Genomic DNA, 19,662 nt, shown 5'->3' on the forward strand with positions numbered 1-19,662 from the left:
GTAGGAGGATCCAACTCAGTAGTGAGTGTAATTTACATCATATGGCAAATTTGGACATTCCTATTTAAAAGGCAAAATGGAACATGGTGGCCGTAGCTTTACTCAATGATGGTGGTCGTCAATAAGAGGTATGAAATACCTCACAATCGGAACTTTTATGTAAGTGTTCGCGATACGTAATAGAATACTGTCAATGCTGAGTGCTATATTTTTCTTGTGGAATCTAGAGCTGGGCCAGCAAGTAAAAAATATATTTGGGGGAGGGGGCAGGCACGATACAGAAACATTAAGAAAATTAGGGGGATGGATGGGGTGGGGGGCACAGCCACGCCCCCTGGTCGTTTCCTTACAATTCTTTTTTAAAATTGGGGGAGGGGCGCGACACATGCCCGCAGTTCCCACTACGGCCCTGGAGTCATAGGATAAAAGTAAATGGCCACGTAACATTGTAATTGTCACTTCTCAGTGTTATGTTTGTCTTGAGGAGTCAAAGGACTAAAGTTAATGGCCAACAGAGGTAACGATGTTCAGATTGTTGGGTATGCTGGTATGTCACGTGGAGTCAATTTGCTAATGCGCCTGGTACGGATTACGCAGTAAAACAAAAAAAATCATTAAAGGTATTGTGTCAATTTCATAACAAATATTGAATTAACAGTACAAGTAGTATAAAAGCCAAAAAGTACATCTTGCCGTGATCTAGTAACGTTTAATTACTTGATTAACAAAAGAGAATATTATTTTCCATTATTAACCTAACGCTAAATATTCAGGGTTTCACTTATCCTTTATTGTTCGACCATCTTCAACACAAATTTGCCAACAGGATGCACATGAAGAGAAGAACTAGGTCCAAATGAATATGTAAAAATAGAGTGAAAGGGTAGAGGAAAGGGCTCAGGAGAGAGAAACTTTATAGAACTCGGTGGAGAACTCGTTGGATATTTGCTGCATGACGGTGGAGAGACTGGGAACGGGACTAGATAAAGAGAGCGTGGGAGTGGGGGGTGGGGAAGTTTTATGCGATAAAAAGAAAACGGAAAAAAGCTCTAAATGAAATGTTTCCTCTAGACGAATTTGTACTCAAACGACGTGCCGACCCTAACCGGGTTTTTTGTGGGGACTTTCTATTTGCCCACGTGGTCCAGCTCACGTGACATCTGACACAGCGCGCAATGCATACAGCAGCTGACATGGATGGCGTCATTGCACAAGCTCCCCTGGAACACAATAACAACACGTTAAACAAAAACAACTTTGAGACTCTGGGTCTGTTGCTTTATTTGACTTATTATTTGAAAATATCATATTTTATAGATCATTTTATACTTTAGCGATGGAATGGAGATGTTTTTGTTGTAGGATGGGTTGAATTTCACAATGTTTCAAGTAGATTTAGCTCGTTGCCAAAATTATTTGCGGCACTAGAAGAGTCGTCACAAAAGTCCATCCCAAAGGGCTCACCTAAAGCAACATATAACTTCACATATTTCGTCACACAACGCTTAACTCAGCATATCACCTCACGTATTTCGTCACACAACGCCTAACGCAACATACCACCTCACGTATTTAGTCACACAACGCCTAAAACGCAACATATCACCTCACGTATTTAGTCACACAACACTTAACGCAACATACAACTTCACGTATTTAGACACACAACGCAACATATCATATGGTGCATCGCAACAATTACATCACGTATTGTATCGCACAGCACGACGCTGTAATGCAAAAAAAATCGCGCTACGTCCTAAAGTTCCTAATTGTGTTATGAAACTTGCTATATTTCCTCACCTGAATATTTTGCTCGGTTCTAAGCTTAGCCCTGAGTGTGAAGGCCGCTATGTCGGCGCAGCAGCATCCATAAGCCAGACCCTCTCCCATCCTCTGCGAGATCTGACACAGGGTCACGCAAGGGCAAAGGAACGTGACCAGACCTGAAGAAAGTAACAAAGCGACTTAGTTGGCACGCTCTCTAGTGGAATAGGGTGATTAAGACCCTGTCCCCACGTATCCGTTTTCGTTTAAAAACGCAACCGTTTTGTTACGGATACGGGTATCGTCCATAGGGAAACGCGAAAACGATGACCGAAAATGGAACGATTTGAAAACGATCTCCAGAGTGGAACAATTTGAAAACGATACCCTTTCGGTGCCGTGGGGACGGACGAAAACGGAACCTTTCGAAAACGATGGCGTGATAACTCAGGTCCAGTCCACTTGGCGCGCGAGTACGCATGCGCTGTAGAACTTGTTATCGTTTTCGTATCGTTTCTGCGTTTTCGTGGGGACGGGTCGTACCAAAATGAAGACGCTTCGTGTGGACGCGGATCTTTTTGAAAACGGAACAAAATGGTTGCGTTTTCAAACAAAAACGGATACGTGGGGACGGGGTTTAGATCCACGACGCCGGCTAGGACGCCCCACGCGCACGTTCGATTGCGCGCGCACGCTGATTTTTGCCGGCGTCCCGTCCTGAAGAGGACGTGAAAATGCATGAAATGCCGTCCTAGTCCTGAACAGGATGCAACGTAGGCAAAAATCAGTATGCGCGCGCAACCGATCGTGCGCGAGGCGGCGTCCTCTTGCCGGCGCCTTGGATCTAAATAACCCTAATATCTCACACAGATATTTGGATAGATACGCGTAGCGTGCAGTGTTTTTTCAATGGGGAATAGTCAAGTTTTAGAGGATATGATATTTATAACTGCGCAACAGCCCTCTCCCAGCAGCTAAAAAAAGTAAAGTCTTTTTGTTATATTGTGGACCGGCCGAGTCGTATTGCTGACATCAGTTTTGGTTCAACAAAGAAGATTATGTGACTTGCCTACGATGACATGTCCTAGCCCTATTTTACACACTATACTTTCGTAGTCAAGCATCTTTGCGGGTTCGTGGGCTGATTTACACTCTACGCTTAGTAGCGCATATCAGTCAATCTTGTTTTAAAAACTGTCGTTTTTCTAGCTCGCTCGGCCATTTCCTTATTAGGCACTACATACCATATTTGGAAGTCCCGCTTCAATCAATTTTTTGCTTTTTTTTATCGCTCTGGAACTTTGTAAGTCGAGAATTTCCACGTAAACTTGCAGGAATTCGTGTTTACTGCGATTTTGCTGTCAGCCATCTTGGAAATGGAGCCTAGTCCCTATCGTTTTAGAATATCGCAGGTCTCCCGCGCGCTCGCCCCAGGCTCTTTTAGACCATTTAGAAAAACGACAGCCATTGATTGATATGATCTAGGGGGAGGGTACCCCCCCCTTTGGGCTGCCAAAAAGCCATATCTAGTTGTAGAGGTGTCACGGGCAAGTTGCATACGACTAAATCGTGCTGTCTAAACCAGCCTTTATTGATATAACAGCGATGTACTGTACAAGGAAAATCAATAGAAGACATAAACTTACATAACGCCTTCTGATATATGATATCTATGACTATGGCAAATCATGGCTAAGCTCACAACGTAAATTTTGCGCTCTGTCATCACGTTATTTGTTAGGAGAGAGATGCAGTTTGCCTGACAAAAGGCTAATGCAGGGTGTGTTAAAAAGGGATAGTACATGTTGAGGTGAAAAAGTTCCAATGCAGGTTGTTTGGGGAAAGGTTAAAATTCAGGTTGCACGACAAAATACTGATGCATGCTGCGTGACAAAAAGATGATTCAAACTGTGTTGTGTGACCATGTCTGTTGTTAGTTTTGTGACAACAAACTTTTGTAGGTTGTGTGACAAAGGTTGCGTAAGAAAGGACTACTGCAGGTTTTTTCCTCCCCAAAAAAACGCTGCAGTTGCGTGGATGGTCACTTACGAGAGCTTCGAAAAGATTCACCTGAAAACAACTATGAGGATTGCGTGACACGGGTCTATGCGGATTGCATGACAAGGGTTGTTGCAGGGCACGTGACAAGGGTCAACGTGCATTGTGTTACAATAGCTAAGGGCTACAGGTAACAAGCGACTTATTCAATTAAGCGGGCGGTGTGACAGGAGATTGCGTGACGTTTGTAACGTAATACTCACATCCACCCATGTCCTTGGTGCATTCGAACAAGCCAGAGCTCCAGTCCCTCTGCTGCCCGATGGTGTAGGTCGTGGTGCCAGGCTGCACTGTCACCACCGTGTGCTGGGTAGTGGTGGTATGGCTCGTCATATCGCCTGTTGCTAAGTAACAACAAGACATGGGGGTGAGTGAGAGAGGAGGAGTAGAGCTAGGGTGTGTCGATGATGATGATAATTATGACGATGATGACGACGAACGATGATGATGATGATGATCGATATTATAAAGATGATTAAGATGATGATGGCGAAGACGACGATAATGATGATAATGATTATTATAAAGATGATTAATATGATGATGATGACGACGATGACGATAATGATTATTATAAAGATGATTAATATGATGGTTGCACCCGAGAACCCATGTGTCGTAACTTGTGGTGGTTCATGGGTAGCAAAAGACGGGTGAATTCTTGTATCTCAAAGCTATCTGAATGATCATAAGAACGTAAACAAGAATTCTACAGCTTTTGAAACCTGTATTTGTATTTTATTTACGCTTATTTGCTTATTTACTTCATACTTATGAAGCACTGCGGGTTACGATGCACAGATACTCCAAGTGCAGCCTTTTTGAAATATAACATTGTTTACTGTGATGACGGCAAAGTGCTGATAGGCGTGTACCCAGGATTGGCATAGGGGGATGCGCAGTCATAAGTAGCATATGGAAAAAGCATACTATTTGAAGATTTCTCAATAAGAAATAACCCACTTTTTGGGCGCCAAGGGGGGGGGGGGGGGGGAGGTGCGCAGTCATAAAAAGCATATGGAAAAAGCATAGCATTTGAAGATTTCCTAATAAGAAATGACCCACTTTTTGGCCGCCAGGGGGGGGGGGGGGAGGTGCGTGCGCACCCTGTGCAACCCCCTGTGTGCTCGCCAGATGGTGTAAGTGATGAGAGAACGTTTACACGATGTTGATTGTTGTATTAATAAGAATTGTTTGTGACTTTAAAACGGTGGAGTTGTGGTATCTGTTTGTCATCTCTTTCAAGACAATCCTTTATTTCAATGGCTAATGTTTGATCAAAGAAAACTGACTCCGCTTCATTGGTTTTACTTTGTCAATGATGTTTTAATTAACTACGGTCTATACATTTATTCCGTTAATTCATTGAGAATTCAAGTGATAAGGGAATTAAATACAAAAGTGCATGAATTGAACCAGACATTTAGACACAACATTTTTGCTCGTATCTCTACAAACCCGGGACAAACAATGCATCAAAAGTGATCGATTGATGATAACTGCAGTAAAGCGATAATTGTTTTTAAAAATTCCCATCACGTAATAAGTCATAAAGCCATTAATATGTTTTTGACATTAAAAAAATTAAACATACTTTGAAACTAATCTTAATCATTTTGGAACCCTTTTTGATTTCCCGATAACAGTAAACCCAGCGATGATTTTCTTATTTTGTTAAAGGACTTCACGTAAAATCGTCAAATTATTTTATGCTTGATAAAATATTTTCGTCGATGCAAAGTAAGATAGTTATTGGCCTCTGAATCATTTTTTAAACATCTAAGCAAATATCCCTTAATCTATAGAAATAAAACATTTCTCTAGCGAAAAACAAATCTCTCAGACCTTGATATGTCTTCTGAAAAATAATAGACCCCCGCAAATGTTATTATGCCAGATGGAATTTCTTCGATCTTATTAGAAAACCGATCCCATTAGAAATGCCTTTATTTCGCGTATGACATACCTTGTAGGCCAAATTTTATTTTATTCATAAAAAGCTCAGAACTAAAATGGCATTCAATCAAGATTGGCCAATAGTTTAGTCGATTGTGATGCGATGTTCAACTTGTTGTATTTTCTGCAAACAAAACAGGTCTAGATAACATCACGCGCTTTCAGTGTTCACTGGGATCTGTCTCTTGTGTACTTAGCTTGCTTTTAGCACTGTCTTACCTTGGAAAGAAGGTATTTCAGAGAGCGGAGAATCTGCGAAGGAAAGCTAGCACTTGGCGTGAGCGATGTGGATGAGTTAGATGCTTGGGTGTGCCGCTAAGTTTAACTCACTGAAGCAGAGAGAGATAAAGTTCCCAGGACAACTGTCATGAATAATTCCTAAAAGCTATATAGGGGTCAACTACCTCGTCCTCAAAACAGCATAACTGTAAACAGAACGGACCTTTCTAGAGCAGTCTAGGGGATTTGAGTTTGTCACGCAAAGCAAATACAGGGGCGATTCCGCACGCAATAACTATCTTAGATAAATGAACGATCTAAACTTTTATAAGAGAATTAGGATACAGAAAGTTATCTGCAATAAATATGCGGTATCAGAATAAGGGCTTTACGGAGAGTACCGAAGAGGGATGAATTGTTGTCTGTGATGTGTCACGCTTGAATCAGCCATATTTGTCTGATGTCACACAAGGCTTTTCGTCACGGTCCCTGGCTGACTGCATTACTGACTGCCTTACTCGGACCGTTTTCATGATGTTGCGCATGCATCTAAAAGGCCGCAAACTGGCCGGCCACAGCTGATCCAAAATTGGAAAAGGTATTTGACTCTAGCGCCAATTTGACTATAGCACTCTGACAGCATTTTTTATAGCTTTGTCTGTAAACTCCACTTTGTACGACATTTTAGATCAGCAGTGGCCCGCCAGTCTGTGGCATTTTGGATGCGCGCGCAACAACGATTATCTACAGACAAAGGGAATAGCGCGAAGTTAATAAAACTTTGAGGGCAGTCTTTGATTGTTTTCTTTACGCGATAAACCCCGTGCAAACAGAGCCAAGATCTGCAGCCATTGTTGTCGCCGCTACGCCGGCTGACCAAACAATGGAAATGTTTGTGACCCGGGAAGGAGGGGGGGGGGGGGGGGGGGAGGGGGGGGGGAGGGAGGGGGCTCTTCAGGGTAAAAGCGATAGGAATGCTCGTCGGGAAATTCGAAAAATACCCCTAAAAAAATACCTGCACGGCCAAAAATTGCTACCATAAAAAATACTCCAGAAGCGCTAAAAAATGCCATTTTGAAGAGAACAGCCTATTTTTCTTGGATACCCCTTAAAAATAAATGAGGCCAAATTTTGACCCCTAAAAAATACTCGGGGCGGGGGGGGGGGGAGGGGTTGTGAACTGCCTCTTAAGTACGTACCTCACAACACGGTTATTTGAACAGCGCCAGCAATTCTAGGCCAGCGTCTCACCAACGTTGTTGGCTTAGATCCCTCATATATGGTTCATTATAGTAATGGTTATGTTAGGGGTAGAGACTAGGGACACTATAGTGAATCATATATGAATGATCTACCGTTGCTGGCGCTATTTGCAAAATAAAGGATCTTGTATTCTGAAAGGTCGCGCAACAACGACTTTCTTTTAAGGCGCGTAAGGAGGGGTAACGGTCGCGAAGGACACGCGATAGAGACATTAAGGGAACGCCAGCAAAGACCACTGGTTAAGCTTGCCCGATTCTTCCCCAGCTGTGAAAAACTATCCAGACAAGAACCTGTTTTCCACTTTATAGTCTAAATACTTTCCTTTCCTATAAGGAAAAGTAAAAGCTTTAGGTCATCAGGTTTATAATCTTCCAGATTTCTACTTTATATTTCTGAAATAATATTGTCTACAAGACAAACTCATTTTCGCGTATTTTTTTTACCTACATGTTTATTGTGTGAACTGATTCGGCTAAGGTGTCTATAGCTTCTACGTCTTTATGTTGGTATTCTGGGGTGTTGAGTTCTCCATTTTCGGAATTTCCAGTTCCTTCTGGATTGTTCCTTGATGTAGTACCACCACAGCTGTTGGCAGTAAAGCCTGTGTCTTTAAATGATCGGCATGGATCACCATCAGCAACAGTATCAACATTCTTAAGTCTTCCTACTAGTTGTTGTTCACTTTGAGTCTGCTCATTGCAACCATACTTCTTCTTGTCTTTACCATCATCATCATTTCCATTGTCATCACTTTCGTTTTCCTTATCATCACATATAACTTTGTCAGCGTTGTCAGCATCTCCTTCATCATTGTCATCATCATCATTATCATAATCACTGTCACCACATATAACAGCGTCAGCATCTCCATCATTGACTACATCATCTTTATTTTCACCATGAGTATCATGTGCATGTTCATCATCACTGCTTTTATCACAATCATCATCTTCAGAGTCACTAAAAAAGAGATAATCTTTTTTTCATTCATTCGTGTAAAGACTATGACATACAGTACTATTATCCAATAAAACCCCTATACACCAAAGCCTGCACAAATAAGCCACTGCCCACCTCCCCTTTCACACACATCACCCTGTACTAGAACACAAGTGAGTCTGCTTAACCTTTCAAAGAGCTCTACAAAATATCCTATTCCTTATTTACTGTCATTTATTTTACATTTATGTGCATGTTTTTTAACTTTTGTTATTTTCTCATTATATTTTAACTCACTTCTTTCTCCAGCAGCATGTACACCAGTACCCCTTATAAGCCTTTTTGTTTTCTGGTCTATACCTCTGCTACCCACTACCTCCTTTTTAATCTTCTCATTCACCCTATTTGCCATGGTAAGAACAACCACATCACTATTCCGGACACTCCTTATATTCCAACTCTATTTATTGTAGCATTATCCCTACTGCCCTCACCCCTGTCACCAACCTCTACCCGTATCACAATCATTATCCCCCTTTTATGTCCCCCTTCTTCCCAGGTGCCATGGTACAAATACCCGCTTTTAACCTAAAACATCATTATGGACCCACTGATCAAAGCTCATTCTACACAGTTTTCAAAGTTTTTTATACCTAGGATAGTCTAGACCGGCTGATGGTACTGTTCTGTTGGGATTAAAGTGTTCCTTGTCCATATCAATGTCCATCAAGTCTAAAATAAAAACCATCACAATTCTAGAATAATACACATCAAATAAAATTCCTGAGGTGAGATACAGTGTGTCTATGATTGAGCTGCACAAATGCAGGGTAACCATGCATGTCCCCCATGCCTGCAAAGATGTAGGTCATTTTTTATTGAATAAGAGTCAAATACTACCTTTTTCCATATGATACACAAGCATGGGCACCCCCTAAGCAAATCCTGTGACATGCCTACTTCACATGGCTATGGATGCCTACTTCACATGGCTATGGCTGCATGTGTATTAAAGCTATGTTTCATCAATTCACAGAATCGCACCAACAGTGCATTCTAGAAGAGCTACAAATGTACAGAAGCCCCTGCCACCCCCACCCCCCCCCCCAAACCTTGTTTCTTGAAACTAACTACTGTACCATCTGAACTTTCCTTGGACCTTGCCCGCTCCTTGTCACACTTGTCAAGCCAGTTTTGCTGCACCTCAACAACCTCCTTGCTGTTTTTACATGCTGCATAAAGTTCTAAAAGCTCCCTTTGAAAAAAAAGAAAGATATGGTAATAAAAAGAGAAAGAAAAGATGAGGGGACAGACCTGTAGCAAGGATTTCGAGCAAGGGGTTCCTTTACCAATTCTCTTGTCCTAGCTTGCAGTTGTACTTGGGGGTGGTTGGGGGAGGGGTGGCGGGGTTCTTCCAATTTTCAGTGACATCAACTGGACTGATTCATGAGGTGAAAGGCACCTCAACCGATTATACCGATCATATATGACAAAAACAAAAAAATTTATAGTGAACAAACCTATTGAGATCATAGAATGTTGGTCCCCACTTGAATCTCTTCAAGATAAACAGTCCAAGCTCCTCAAATCCTAAAAACAGAAACATGGGAAAGCATGAGTCTTGAGTTAAGCCAGGGCCTAACTGAAATTAACCCAAGTAATCATATTTTTGGCACTCAGCGTAAATATAAAAATGGAAAAGGTGAAGAGGGACTTGTCATTGTCATTTTATTGTTATTATTATCTTCATTGTTTTTAATCATTCTATTCAAAATCATGAACATGTCAAGAACATATATATCAATAACATACATACAAAGAAATGAACTACATACCAGTAATATACAAGGTAGCAGCGTAAGCCTCAACACAAGACAGCTTGCAAGGACGTCCATAATTGATAGGGTTAGCAGCAACAAGATATGGTAGCAATCGTGGAAAGCTGCCACGCATCCTCTTGAAGGGCGTGCCCTCCAGTTTGGCCCATGAGCAGTCAATCACAGCGATCCCATGGCTCTCAACAATACCACGGTCCCCTGGAGACACACACTGTGTACCCACTGGACTTAGGACCAGGCCAGTAAAAGAATGAGAGAGTCTGAGCGTCTGGACAAAACCAAGCCTAGCAAGCTTTTTTCCAGAACACTTTTTAGGATCACAATGTTCCAAGTCCTGAAAATGAGTAACGTGATTTAACAATCTTAATTAGATCCCTCGACTAACTTCAAATAAAACCAGACACAAACTGTAGACAGAAGCAAAGCATAAATTATATTTGCCAAAAAATTGCAGTTTGCTCTTGATAGCCAATATCCATGGAGAGATGCCTCAGTCTTATTAGGTGCAGAGATCTAACTTTTAGTTTGTATTATACCATTTTATTGAGCAAAATACAGTGATCTAATATTTTGCATACATGCTTACCCACATAGCCAGAGGAAATGGGAATCCGCGACCAAAAGTCTTCTCTCCAGCACTTGCTTCACTATCTTAGGTAAAAAAAAAAGATAAAATTGTTGATATAAAAGATCTGGTATTTATTAACACAATATGGCACAACTTGGTATAAACTGAAACCTCTAGTTCCCAAGGGCTGCTTTTCTAGTCTTCGAGTCTTAAAATCCCCATTAAATTAAACTGTTATTTTTTCTAAATTTCTTTTAGGAATTCGGTTTAACAGCGATCGGCAATTTGATTTCTCTTTCTAAAATTAGGTTGGTAATTTTTAAACCACAAAATAAAATGAACGTGACATTGCGGCTCTTTTCAACTCTTACACTTGCTATTTTCAATTCACACTTAATAATCAATTCCAATAATTAGATTAAAAGCCTTAAAAACATGGTGGATATTATACCATCCTCGAATTCGTGTCTTGATGGAAATGAACCGCCATCTTGATCTGACCATTTCTTCTCAAACTTCGATGTTTTGTTAAATTTACTTCTGTGATCTTTCTTCTGATCTGCTCTCTTTCCTCCTCCTTTATGTTTTCCCATATCTTTCAGCAAAACCAAAAATATTAACAGACAAAATAGTATTTGACCAAAGTTATAGAATATAGGTCCGCCATATTGTTTACTTGGTAGCCACGCCAGATGATAACCATAGGGTATGCAAGCGCTTTCTTATAAGGCCCTGGCCAAACGAGGACACATGTTGCCGGAAACATTGGGGAAACATGTTTCCTAAATGTCCGAGGGTGGCCATACGGTTACGGGAAACATGTTTCCCCTGCAGCGCCACGTGCAATGTCCAAGTCAAGTACAGAGCTCCGTAAATATCGAAAAAGCAGAGCCGTAGATTACATTTGATCATTTCGAAATTGAAAATCATAATCTGTATACATAAGGCAATCACAGCGAGCTTTTGGGGAGTGGTTTTCTAAGGCAACAACGACAAAAATTGTGATTAAAAATAAAATTTAAAAACAGCGCACGCTCGTTTGAAATGACGCCATTCTTTAGCGCGCGCGTGAAAATAACGAAACCGAAAACTGGAAAACATCGAGGAAGCATGCGCTCGGACAACATGTTTCCGGCAACATGTTTCCTCGTTTGGCCAGGGCCTTAGGTGACAATCGAAAATCAAATAAGGCCCTGGCCAAACGAGGACACATGTTGCCGGAAACATGTTGTCCGAGCGCATGCTTTCCGTGGCGCTGCAGGGGAAACATGTTTCCCGATGTTTCGTAACCGTTTGGCCACCCTCGGAAACATTTAGGAAACATGTTTCCCCAATGTTTCCGGCAACATGTGTCCTCGTTTGGCCAGGGCCTAAAAACACGAACGTATCGAGCATGGGTTCTTACGGAGCCCGGGAAGTGTCATGCAAGATCGTGGGAAAACTTTTTCATTGGATCTTGTTTTTTTTTTTTTTGCACGACTTTTTGTACGACTTTTTGCCCGACTTTCCGCACAACTTTTTGTACGACTGCACGACTTTTTGCACGACTTTCTGCACAACTTTCTATATGACTTTTTGCACACCTTTTCTTTGTTTACTAAGTACTGAGTATGTTATAGTGTCAACATGGCGACGCAGCGTGATGATATTATATTATATTATTATTATTATTGTTACTGTTACTGTTACTGATGCTGTTGCTGTTGCTGTTGCTGTTGTTGTTGTTGTTGTTGTTGTTGTTATTGTTATCGAGTTCCTAGGATTGGCTGGGGGTTTGCGCAGTCGTGCAGAAAGTTTTAATTAAGTCGTGCAGAAAGACGTGCAGAAAATCATGCAAAAAATAATAAACACGATCTAATGAAAAATTTGGCCGCGATATTACATGGCACTTCCCGCTCCGTAAGTTCTCGAATTTTGAAAATACTTATTCTCTTTTCATAGTGAATTTTGAGCGGCCCAAGAAGCCCAAATCGGCCTGGAGGTATGAACAAATCCTGTTACAGATAAAAATTTTGTTAAAAAAAAAGAGAGAGCTGGATGATATTTCCAGCCAACTGGAAAAAAAAAAATAAGTCTTTAGATTTTAGAGTTTTTAGAGTATTTTTAAAATGTAATGGAAAGTGTGACGGTCCCAATTCCGTCACGCTTTGATGTCACATTCATTTATTCATGATTCGGAGAAATCTCGATACTATTTGCATTGTTTATAGACCTGTTACTACAATCCATAAGTTTGTGGAACTTAATCGTGAAATATACTAAACTCAAACATAAAATTGAGAAATATTATTAGATCATATTATTTTGAGAAAGAAACTTCACGATTTTATAGACTATCTCGTTCCTTAACGACTTGTTGACGTTACTGTGTGACATTTTCTATACGTCACGCGCCGGGGCGGGCACTTCACTCTAGTGTAATCTCGCTACCACCGTATACTCCGAATAATTCATTCGGGATTCATCTACTAGGTACGTACTGATTTACCATGTCTTCATCTCTTGTAAGCTAGAATGCCTTCAAAAGCACCCACTCCAGCCTAATATCGTTTATTTTCTTCTTTACCGATATGCATTCTGCACATTTAGGTGTTCTTTCTGAAATACTCTAGTCGTGATCATGCTCAAACGAAGCTCGATTTCGGAGTTTTGCTCGTGTCAATAATGCCAACTCCCTCTTTGTTATCGCACGAAAGATTCATTCTGTCAGATGAGTTGTTTTTCGTAGATTCTCTCGATAGCTTTTGCCAGTTCTTTCATTTGATTTTCTGTTTCAAACTTGGATGTTTCAAAGAGGAGTTTTGCAACCTTGGAATGCAAGGTATTTTCCGGTTTATAGTAACACGAGGAAGAAACCGAATCTCCAAAACTCATACTTAAAGAAAACAACTATGTTAAAACCACTGTAAGCATTACTCGTGCTGTAAATAAGCGCTCCTGGTCTTTCTAAGTATATTTGATGCTTTTAAATCTTTATTTTATTGTATTTTATTCGAGATTTCCACGAAACTGTCACCTACCCTATCACCCCCTCTGTAATATAAACTGAACAATGTCGTTTGCAAAGAGATTGAAAACTCAACCGCAAATAAAGGATCTTTCATGATTAAAATAGAGCTATTCAAAAAGTCACCTTAAGTTTTTTTTATTTCTAAACACGTCGTAGTAAAAAAAAAAAGAAAAAAAAATAGAACTTCATGCAAATGGTTGTTTTGATCTTTCAAAATTTGCATGTTGTTAGGATATGGTAAGTTTAATTTCACTTTTTGTATATTTAAACTCTTTTGTATGTTAGCGCTGTTAACAAAATGGAATATTCTTCTGCGTGGTTTCGGATATGGTTTGGTGCACTTGACTGGTTTCCGCTGTTCGGTGTCTCAACCACGAACAATACAGGATAAAGTATTATTGTGCGAGGACAGTATTGTGTATGGTTCGAATAAAAGCAAACAGAAAATGGTGGTTTATCAAACAGTTTCTGTCACACACATGAGGATGATTCATTGAAAATATATTTATTTCAAAACTCCGTGGCCTAAATTCAACATGTACTGACAGTTGTTCCTATCTTTAGAGTGTTGAACTTTGAAATTTTATATCATTCATATTGGGTTTCATCAGAGGTGATATCAAATTTTGAGGTGTAGGCTGTAGTTAGTTATTATAATAATTGAAAGTTAATTTTAACCTTGCTTTGTTTAATACCCATTTGAGATCACATTGATTGGTTATATTCTTCTAATCTAATATACTTGACGGCTGTGTTATACCTCAAAACATAATACTTGAAGTAAAACATTTCAAAGTTCTTAAAAGAATTTTGATATTGCTGCCCTCAAAATAAAAAAAAGTAATACAGGGTGAGTAGTGTGAGTTGTCTATACTCATTCTGCTATACTCACTGGACTCTATCTTTTTGGCGTTTAATACTAGCTATAATTATATGCTGTAGTTGATAATAAGGGGGCCATTAGGGACTTTTAACTCAGCAGGTGTTTACTTGGTAATGAATATTTTCTAGTAGAAAACCACACTAGAACCCCATTAATTTTCTCTAGACATGGGGGGGGGGGGGGCAGAATATTCTGAATATTTTATGATTTTGAATAAAAATCCTGGGGATTTTAAAAGAGGGGCACTGAAACAAATTGATACTGAAAGGGGAGTTCTGAAATCAGGTGTTCTGAGGTGTTCTTCCCTCCCCCTCAGGGTAATTAATGAACATACATGATTCTCATAGCTGTCAACTCACCTGCATTGGGCGGGTGTCACAAGATTTTGGGCCTCATCACAAGCCCAATTATACATTCTCTGTATTCACCTACATTGGCTCTCTTGGTTTTTTTTACATATCTACTGCATTTCACCCAATTTTGCAAGATTTCTGTCCAAGTTGTTTTCACAGCTATGGATTCTATTTAAAACTAACCTGTTTTTTAACTTGACATGTTTTTATAAGTGACTAGAGCTATTCACTAAACATATTTTCATACATGTTTTATGTATAGTCTATGGACAGTAAACCCTCGTTTGATTATAATCGTATGCAAGAAGGACCTGAGATGGCACAACCTGTCACTGGACAACCAGGATATCCTCCGCAGCAGGGCTATCCTCCGCAGCAGGGCTATCCGCCTCAGCAGGGCTACCCTCATGCCCAAACCACTCATACAACAGTGGTAGTGCAACAGCCTACAGTTGTGCAGCAAGGGCAACGGGACTGGCATTCCGGCATGTGTGGCTGCTTTGATGATATTGGCTCTTGTAAGTAGCTGCCATATATCTGGTATAGGCTGTGTTTAATGTGATATTGGCATTAATATAAGTAGCTGTTTTATATCTTGCTAGGCTAATCTCACCAAAACTGAGAACCTTCAGTTTTGGCTGTAATCACAACATGCAAAAGCTCCCAGCTTTTAGGCAATTATTTTCCCTAGTAAAGTCTCAAGAATTTAAAAGACGCACTATGTTGATTTAATTCTTTTAGTACTAGATTTTTATAGTCTATAACTCGCTATTATACCTACATTTTCATGTAACTAAAATCAGATGCATTATATCTGTGGATGGATATTCTCAAATTGTACTATAAAAATGCTTATTCTTACTGTAGGTCTCCTTAGCAGTTCAGTTTCATCTGTATTTGAGCCAAAGCAGACCCTGTAAGATTTGGGGGGCACAATGCAGAAACATTAATGGGGAGGGGGCACAGCCACACCCCTACTGGTCATTTCCTGATAATTTTTCTAAATATTGGGGGGGCACCTGCCCCCAGTGTCCCACCCCCTGCACCCCCTGTCATCTTGTCTGATTTATTTGAAAATGTTACTAGGTCTTCTGGGCTACTTCTGTCCATGCTTCTTGCTGATTGATGTTTCCCAGCGTATGGGAGAAGGTTGCTGCTTCCCATGTTGCTGCCCAGGGGCGCTTGTGGGTCTTCGTGTCAAGCTCAGGGTAGAGCAAAACATCCAAGTGAGTGGCACGCCCAGGTCCATCACCCAGGATTACAATTGCGGGGAAAGAGGGGTGGGGGTGGGGGGGCTCTGGGACTAAAATCTCACTTTGTAGAGGCTATCCAGGGCTGGGAATGGTTTCAGGCGTGGTCCACATCAGTGTCATCTCCAGGGGCGGAGGAGGGATTTTGAACAATAGTAGGGAGACTGGGGGGTGTAGTACCCCCTTTTTTAGCTGATATAAGGAACATGCAAACAGTGAGCTTTGGATCCTACCTCAAAATAACTGGGTACACACACCACCATATTGAGTGAAAAAGTGGCTTTTAGGGGGGGGGGGGGGGGTAAAGAGGGTAAAATTGCCCTCTCTTTTTGGCATGGCACAAACAAAGAAGGGTTAAGAATCTAGTAAGGGTTAGCGCTAATTTTTGCATCCTCTTGAGCTACTTATTTGTCATTTGTAGGGTTCTCTGATTAATGACTACTGCGCCGTTCAGTGCTTGCCGCTTTGTGTGCTCTGCCAGCTTTCCCGTGAGCTGAAGCACCTTGGGCGCTAAGATGCTTAGAAGACTGGATCCCTTAAGAAGACATGTGTGGGAAGATGAGCAAATAGATACATTAGTATAGACTGGAAATAATATACACCTATTTCAAAAAAGGTTGTCAGTGCAAATGGCGAATGGCAAATAGTAAATGGCAGTTCTAAGCCCGAACGGTGCTTCTGGGTACTAACCATTTGTAAAATTAAAGGTGTTAAATAAAGTCTAGCAATGTCAGAGACATACATTGATGATCTTTAATGGATAATTGTTTGATTTATACATATTCTTCAGCATTTAGTGAAATTTTATGAGACCCATGGTTCCTTTCGGTCCTAGAACTGCCATTTGCCAATCGCCATTTGCCGTTTCGCACTGACAACGTTTTTTGAAATAAGTATATGTTCTTTTTACACCAAAACTGATGAAGTTAAATAACACTTAAACAATCACAGGTATCCTGAACACAATTTTATAAAATAAATCTGCATTTTAAATTTTCTTTTCCCTGATCGTTATGATTTGTGTTAACTATTTTATTATGAAGAATTTTACCCTCGAGAAAAAAAATCTTTAACAAAGTTTCTACAATTTGCAATCTGATGATGTACAATAATTAAATTCATAATAGGTTGTTCTACTTCATCACATTGATATTCGTTAGTTTTCTTTTTGGCAAAGCCGTATAGTGTTTTCCATTGTTGATTTTGTACACTCTTAGAAATTGAAGTCCTTTAGATACAGGCCTGGCTAAACTAGGCGACATGTAGCGTGTGTCATGTCTCCGAATTTTGTAGAGCGCGACACAAAAATGTTTCTCAACTATCAGAGAATCATTTCTTTTTCGCTTCTGTAAGACTTTGTCGCACGCTACAAGTCGCGCTAGACATGTCGCCTAGTTTAGCCAGGCCTCACCGAATAGGATAATTATGTCATATCGACACTGATAAAAGAAATATGATGTAAACATTAATAAAGATTAGCTCGTCTTGTTGGATAAATGGATATTCTTATTGACGTCAATGCTGAGGTTTAGAGTGATTTCCGAAAATCCCACCCTGCTGGTTGCCAGGCTTTTTCTCAGGCATCGAACAGTATATAGGCCGTCTTGAGATAGGCGATACACTTTTTTTATAAAAACGTCTCATTTTCAGTTGAGGCTGGGCAGTTCTTATTTTTTGGACATTTTAAGACTGAATATGTTCTTTACGATGTTCTTAAATTTTAGTGTATATACAGTAAGAATATAATACTCAATGAATTATTAGGAAGAGAATTACACCAATGATCAATAGCAATAATAAGGTTGTTACTACGAAAGCAATTCGATTCTGCATTTTAAAAACGCATCGGGACTAAAAAAGAAGAAAAAGTCTGCTATCTCAGCCTCGACATGTTCTTAGCATCGTTCTTAAAATTTGGTGAACTCTCAGCCTGGACGTTCTTACAAAAAGATTCTTATAAACAAAGAGTGTATGTCGCCTAGTTTAGCTTTAGCCAGGCCTTTGGTCTAGTCTCTAGCACTCATTTTGGGCTTTCTGTGTTCGTAGATGAACTGTGAGTATGAGTGGAATCCGGAACTCGGAATTTTCCTGCGACATAAAAGCTTACTTACCACAAGAAGCCAGATAAGACGGCCAGGTTATCAATTTTCTTTCCCTCTATGCTTGTTGGACTCTTTTGAGATTGTATCCTTGTGAGAACCCGGCTTTAAAACGAGTTGTTAAAAAATGTCATGATTTAATCAAAACGAAGCCGAAGGTGCTTTGAAAGTGTTTTTAAGCGTCACGTAGCCAAAGTAATTAGTGCATCCATGAAGACACTCGTTTCCACTGGAAAAACTGCTCCAATCGGGTACCATCTCAGCTCCGATTCCTATGAGTCACAGTCTGAGCAGCAATCCTCATTATTGTCGATGCTGCCGATTCTTGCACGAGCAGCTTGAGGCTTGTCACTGAACACTTGGTGCCGAGTAAAACGACTCGAAAGTAAAACCCAACAGGGGCGTGGCCAGCCCCCCCCTCCCCCCTCTAGAAGCCAAAAAACAGTAAATGTATGAGATATTATCTAAGATACAGGAGAAAATGCCTTAAAGGGCCTTTTGGGCCCCCCCCCTGTTAAAAATCCTGGCTACGCCGCTGCCCAACGAGGCAACGTCTTGTTCAGAGCTGATACTAGAGGAGAAGTTTTCTTGGGACGCTTTTCCCGCCAAAAAAAAAAAAAAAACAAAAAACAACAACAACAACAACACGAGAACAAGTTCAGAACAATTCGTGCAATCTTGAAAATGATGAGTTTGCTTAGCTTTTTATGTCTTTGATCACACTTTGCTTTGCTAGAAAAGCACCTGCTGTCGCTAACAGTACAAATAATAAAAATACAGTACGGTTAAATTAGGAATCTTCACCATTTTACAGGGGCGTTAGGCGGAATTTTGATAATAAACCAAAAATGTCCCTCTAATTTTGGCTGCAACGTGCTCTCCGTGTTTGATTAGGCCCCGTCCACACGTATACGGAATCGAATAAATCCGCAACTTTATCGTTTCGGATACGGCTATCGTTTACACGTATACGACGATTACACTGGCGAATCCGTAACTTTTTGAATCCGCAAACGAAAGCGCAACAAAATGAATACGCTACGATTCCGTGTACATGCGGACGGTCCAATTCCGAAACTTTTCGATTACGGAATCCGTGTGGACGGTTGAATCCGTAACTTTTCGATTACGATGACGTCAAAATTGTAGTCTCTTACTGTACAAAAAAGGCCGTATACGTGTGGACGGGCGATTACGATACGCTACGTGTTGACGGATAACTTTTCGATTACGGAAGAAAAAGTTGCGGATTCATTTGATTCGATCATTTAGACTATAGCCTCCAATACAGGTGTTTACCCGGTGTTTTTATAGCCGCCACCTGGATTTTGAGTAAAAATAAAAATACGTTTTTCATTTTTGCCTAAAACCAAGATGGCGGCTACGAATCGCTCAAGGCCGGTTTTTCGCTATAAAAACACCGGGTAAACGAAGCATTGCAGGCTATATAGACTAGGGT

The 19,662-nt window shown here is 40.5% G+C and overlaps 3 protein-coding genes across 4 annotated transcripts; 1 reads left to right on the forward strand and 2 right to left on the reverse strand.

The window, feature by feature from the left end:
- Positions 1-614: 614 nt before the first annotated feature.
- On the reverse strand, positions 615-6,197 carry LOC5514500 (cornifelin homolog). The gene is made up of 4 exons (XM_001634660.3): positions 6,001-6,197; positions 4,029-4,169; positions 1,804-1,946; positions 615-1,220 (listed from the first exon to the last, which is right to left on the reverse strand). Exons 2-4 carry the CDS (start codon positions 4,156-4,158, stop codon positions 1,128-1,130), a joined length of 366 nt encoding a protein of 121 aa, XP_001634710.2. The 5' UTR covers positions 4,159-4,169; positions 6,001-6,197; the 3' UTR covers positions 615-1,127.
- A 1,355-nt stretch (positions 6,198-7,552) lies between these two features.
- Positions 7,553-11,384, reverse strand: LOC5514502 (18S rRNA aminocarboxypropyltransferase). Of its 2 annotated transcripts, none has more exons than XM_032384167.2 (7): positions 11,060-11,384; positions 10,627-10,691; positions 10,038-10,374; positions 9,723-9,792; positions 9,342-9,457; positions 8,856-8,934; positions 7,553-8,223 (listed from the first exon to the last, which is right to left on the reverse strand). In XM_032384167.2, exons 1-7 carry the CDS (start codon positions 11,199-11,201, stop codon positions 7,707-7,709), a joined length of 1,326 nt encoding a protein of 441 aa, XP_032240058.2. In that variant the 5' UTR covers positions 11,202-11,384; the 3' UTR covers positions 7,553-7,706. The 2 variants fall into 2 exon arrangements, with proteins under 2 accessions (XP_032240058.2, XP_001634712.3); XM_001634662.3 differs by having other exon boundaries at positions 10,627-10,687; positions 11,060-11,269.
- A 1,537-nt stretch (positions 11,385-12,921) lies between these two features.
- LOC5514503 (cornifelin homolog) lies at positions 12,922-17,597 on the forward strand. The gene is made up of 4 exons (XM_001634625.3): positions 12,922-13,080; positions 15,117-15,372; positions 15,941-16,080; positions 16,526-17,597. Exons 2-4 carry the CDS (start codon positions 15,120-15,122, stop codon positions 16,616-16,618), a joined length of 486 nt encoding a protein of 161 aa, XP_001634675.2. The 5' UTR covers positions 12,922-13,080; positions 15,117-15,119; the 3' UTR covers positions 16,619-17,597.
- Positions 17,598-19,662: the final 2,065 nt, after the last annotated feature.

Source organism: Nematostella vectensis, chromosome 12 (assembly GCF_932526225.1).
Source record: "Nematostella vectensis chromosome 12, jaNemVect1.1, whole genome shotgun sequence".
NCBI lineage: Eukaryota > Metazoa > Cnidaria > Anthozoa > Actiniaria > Edwardsiidae > Nematostella > Nematostella vectensis.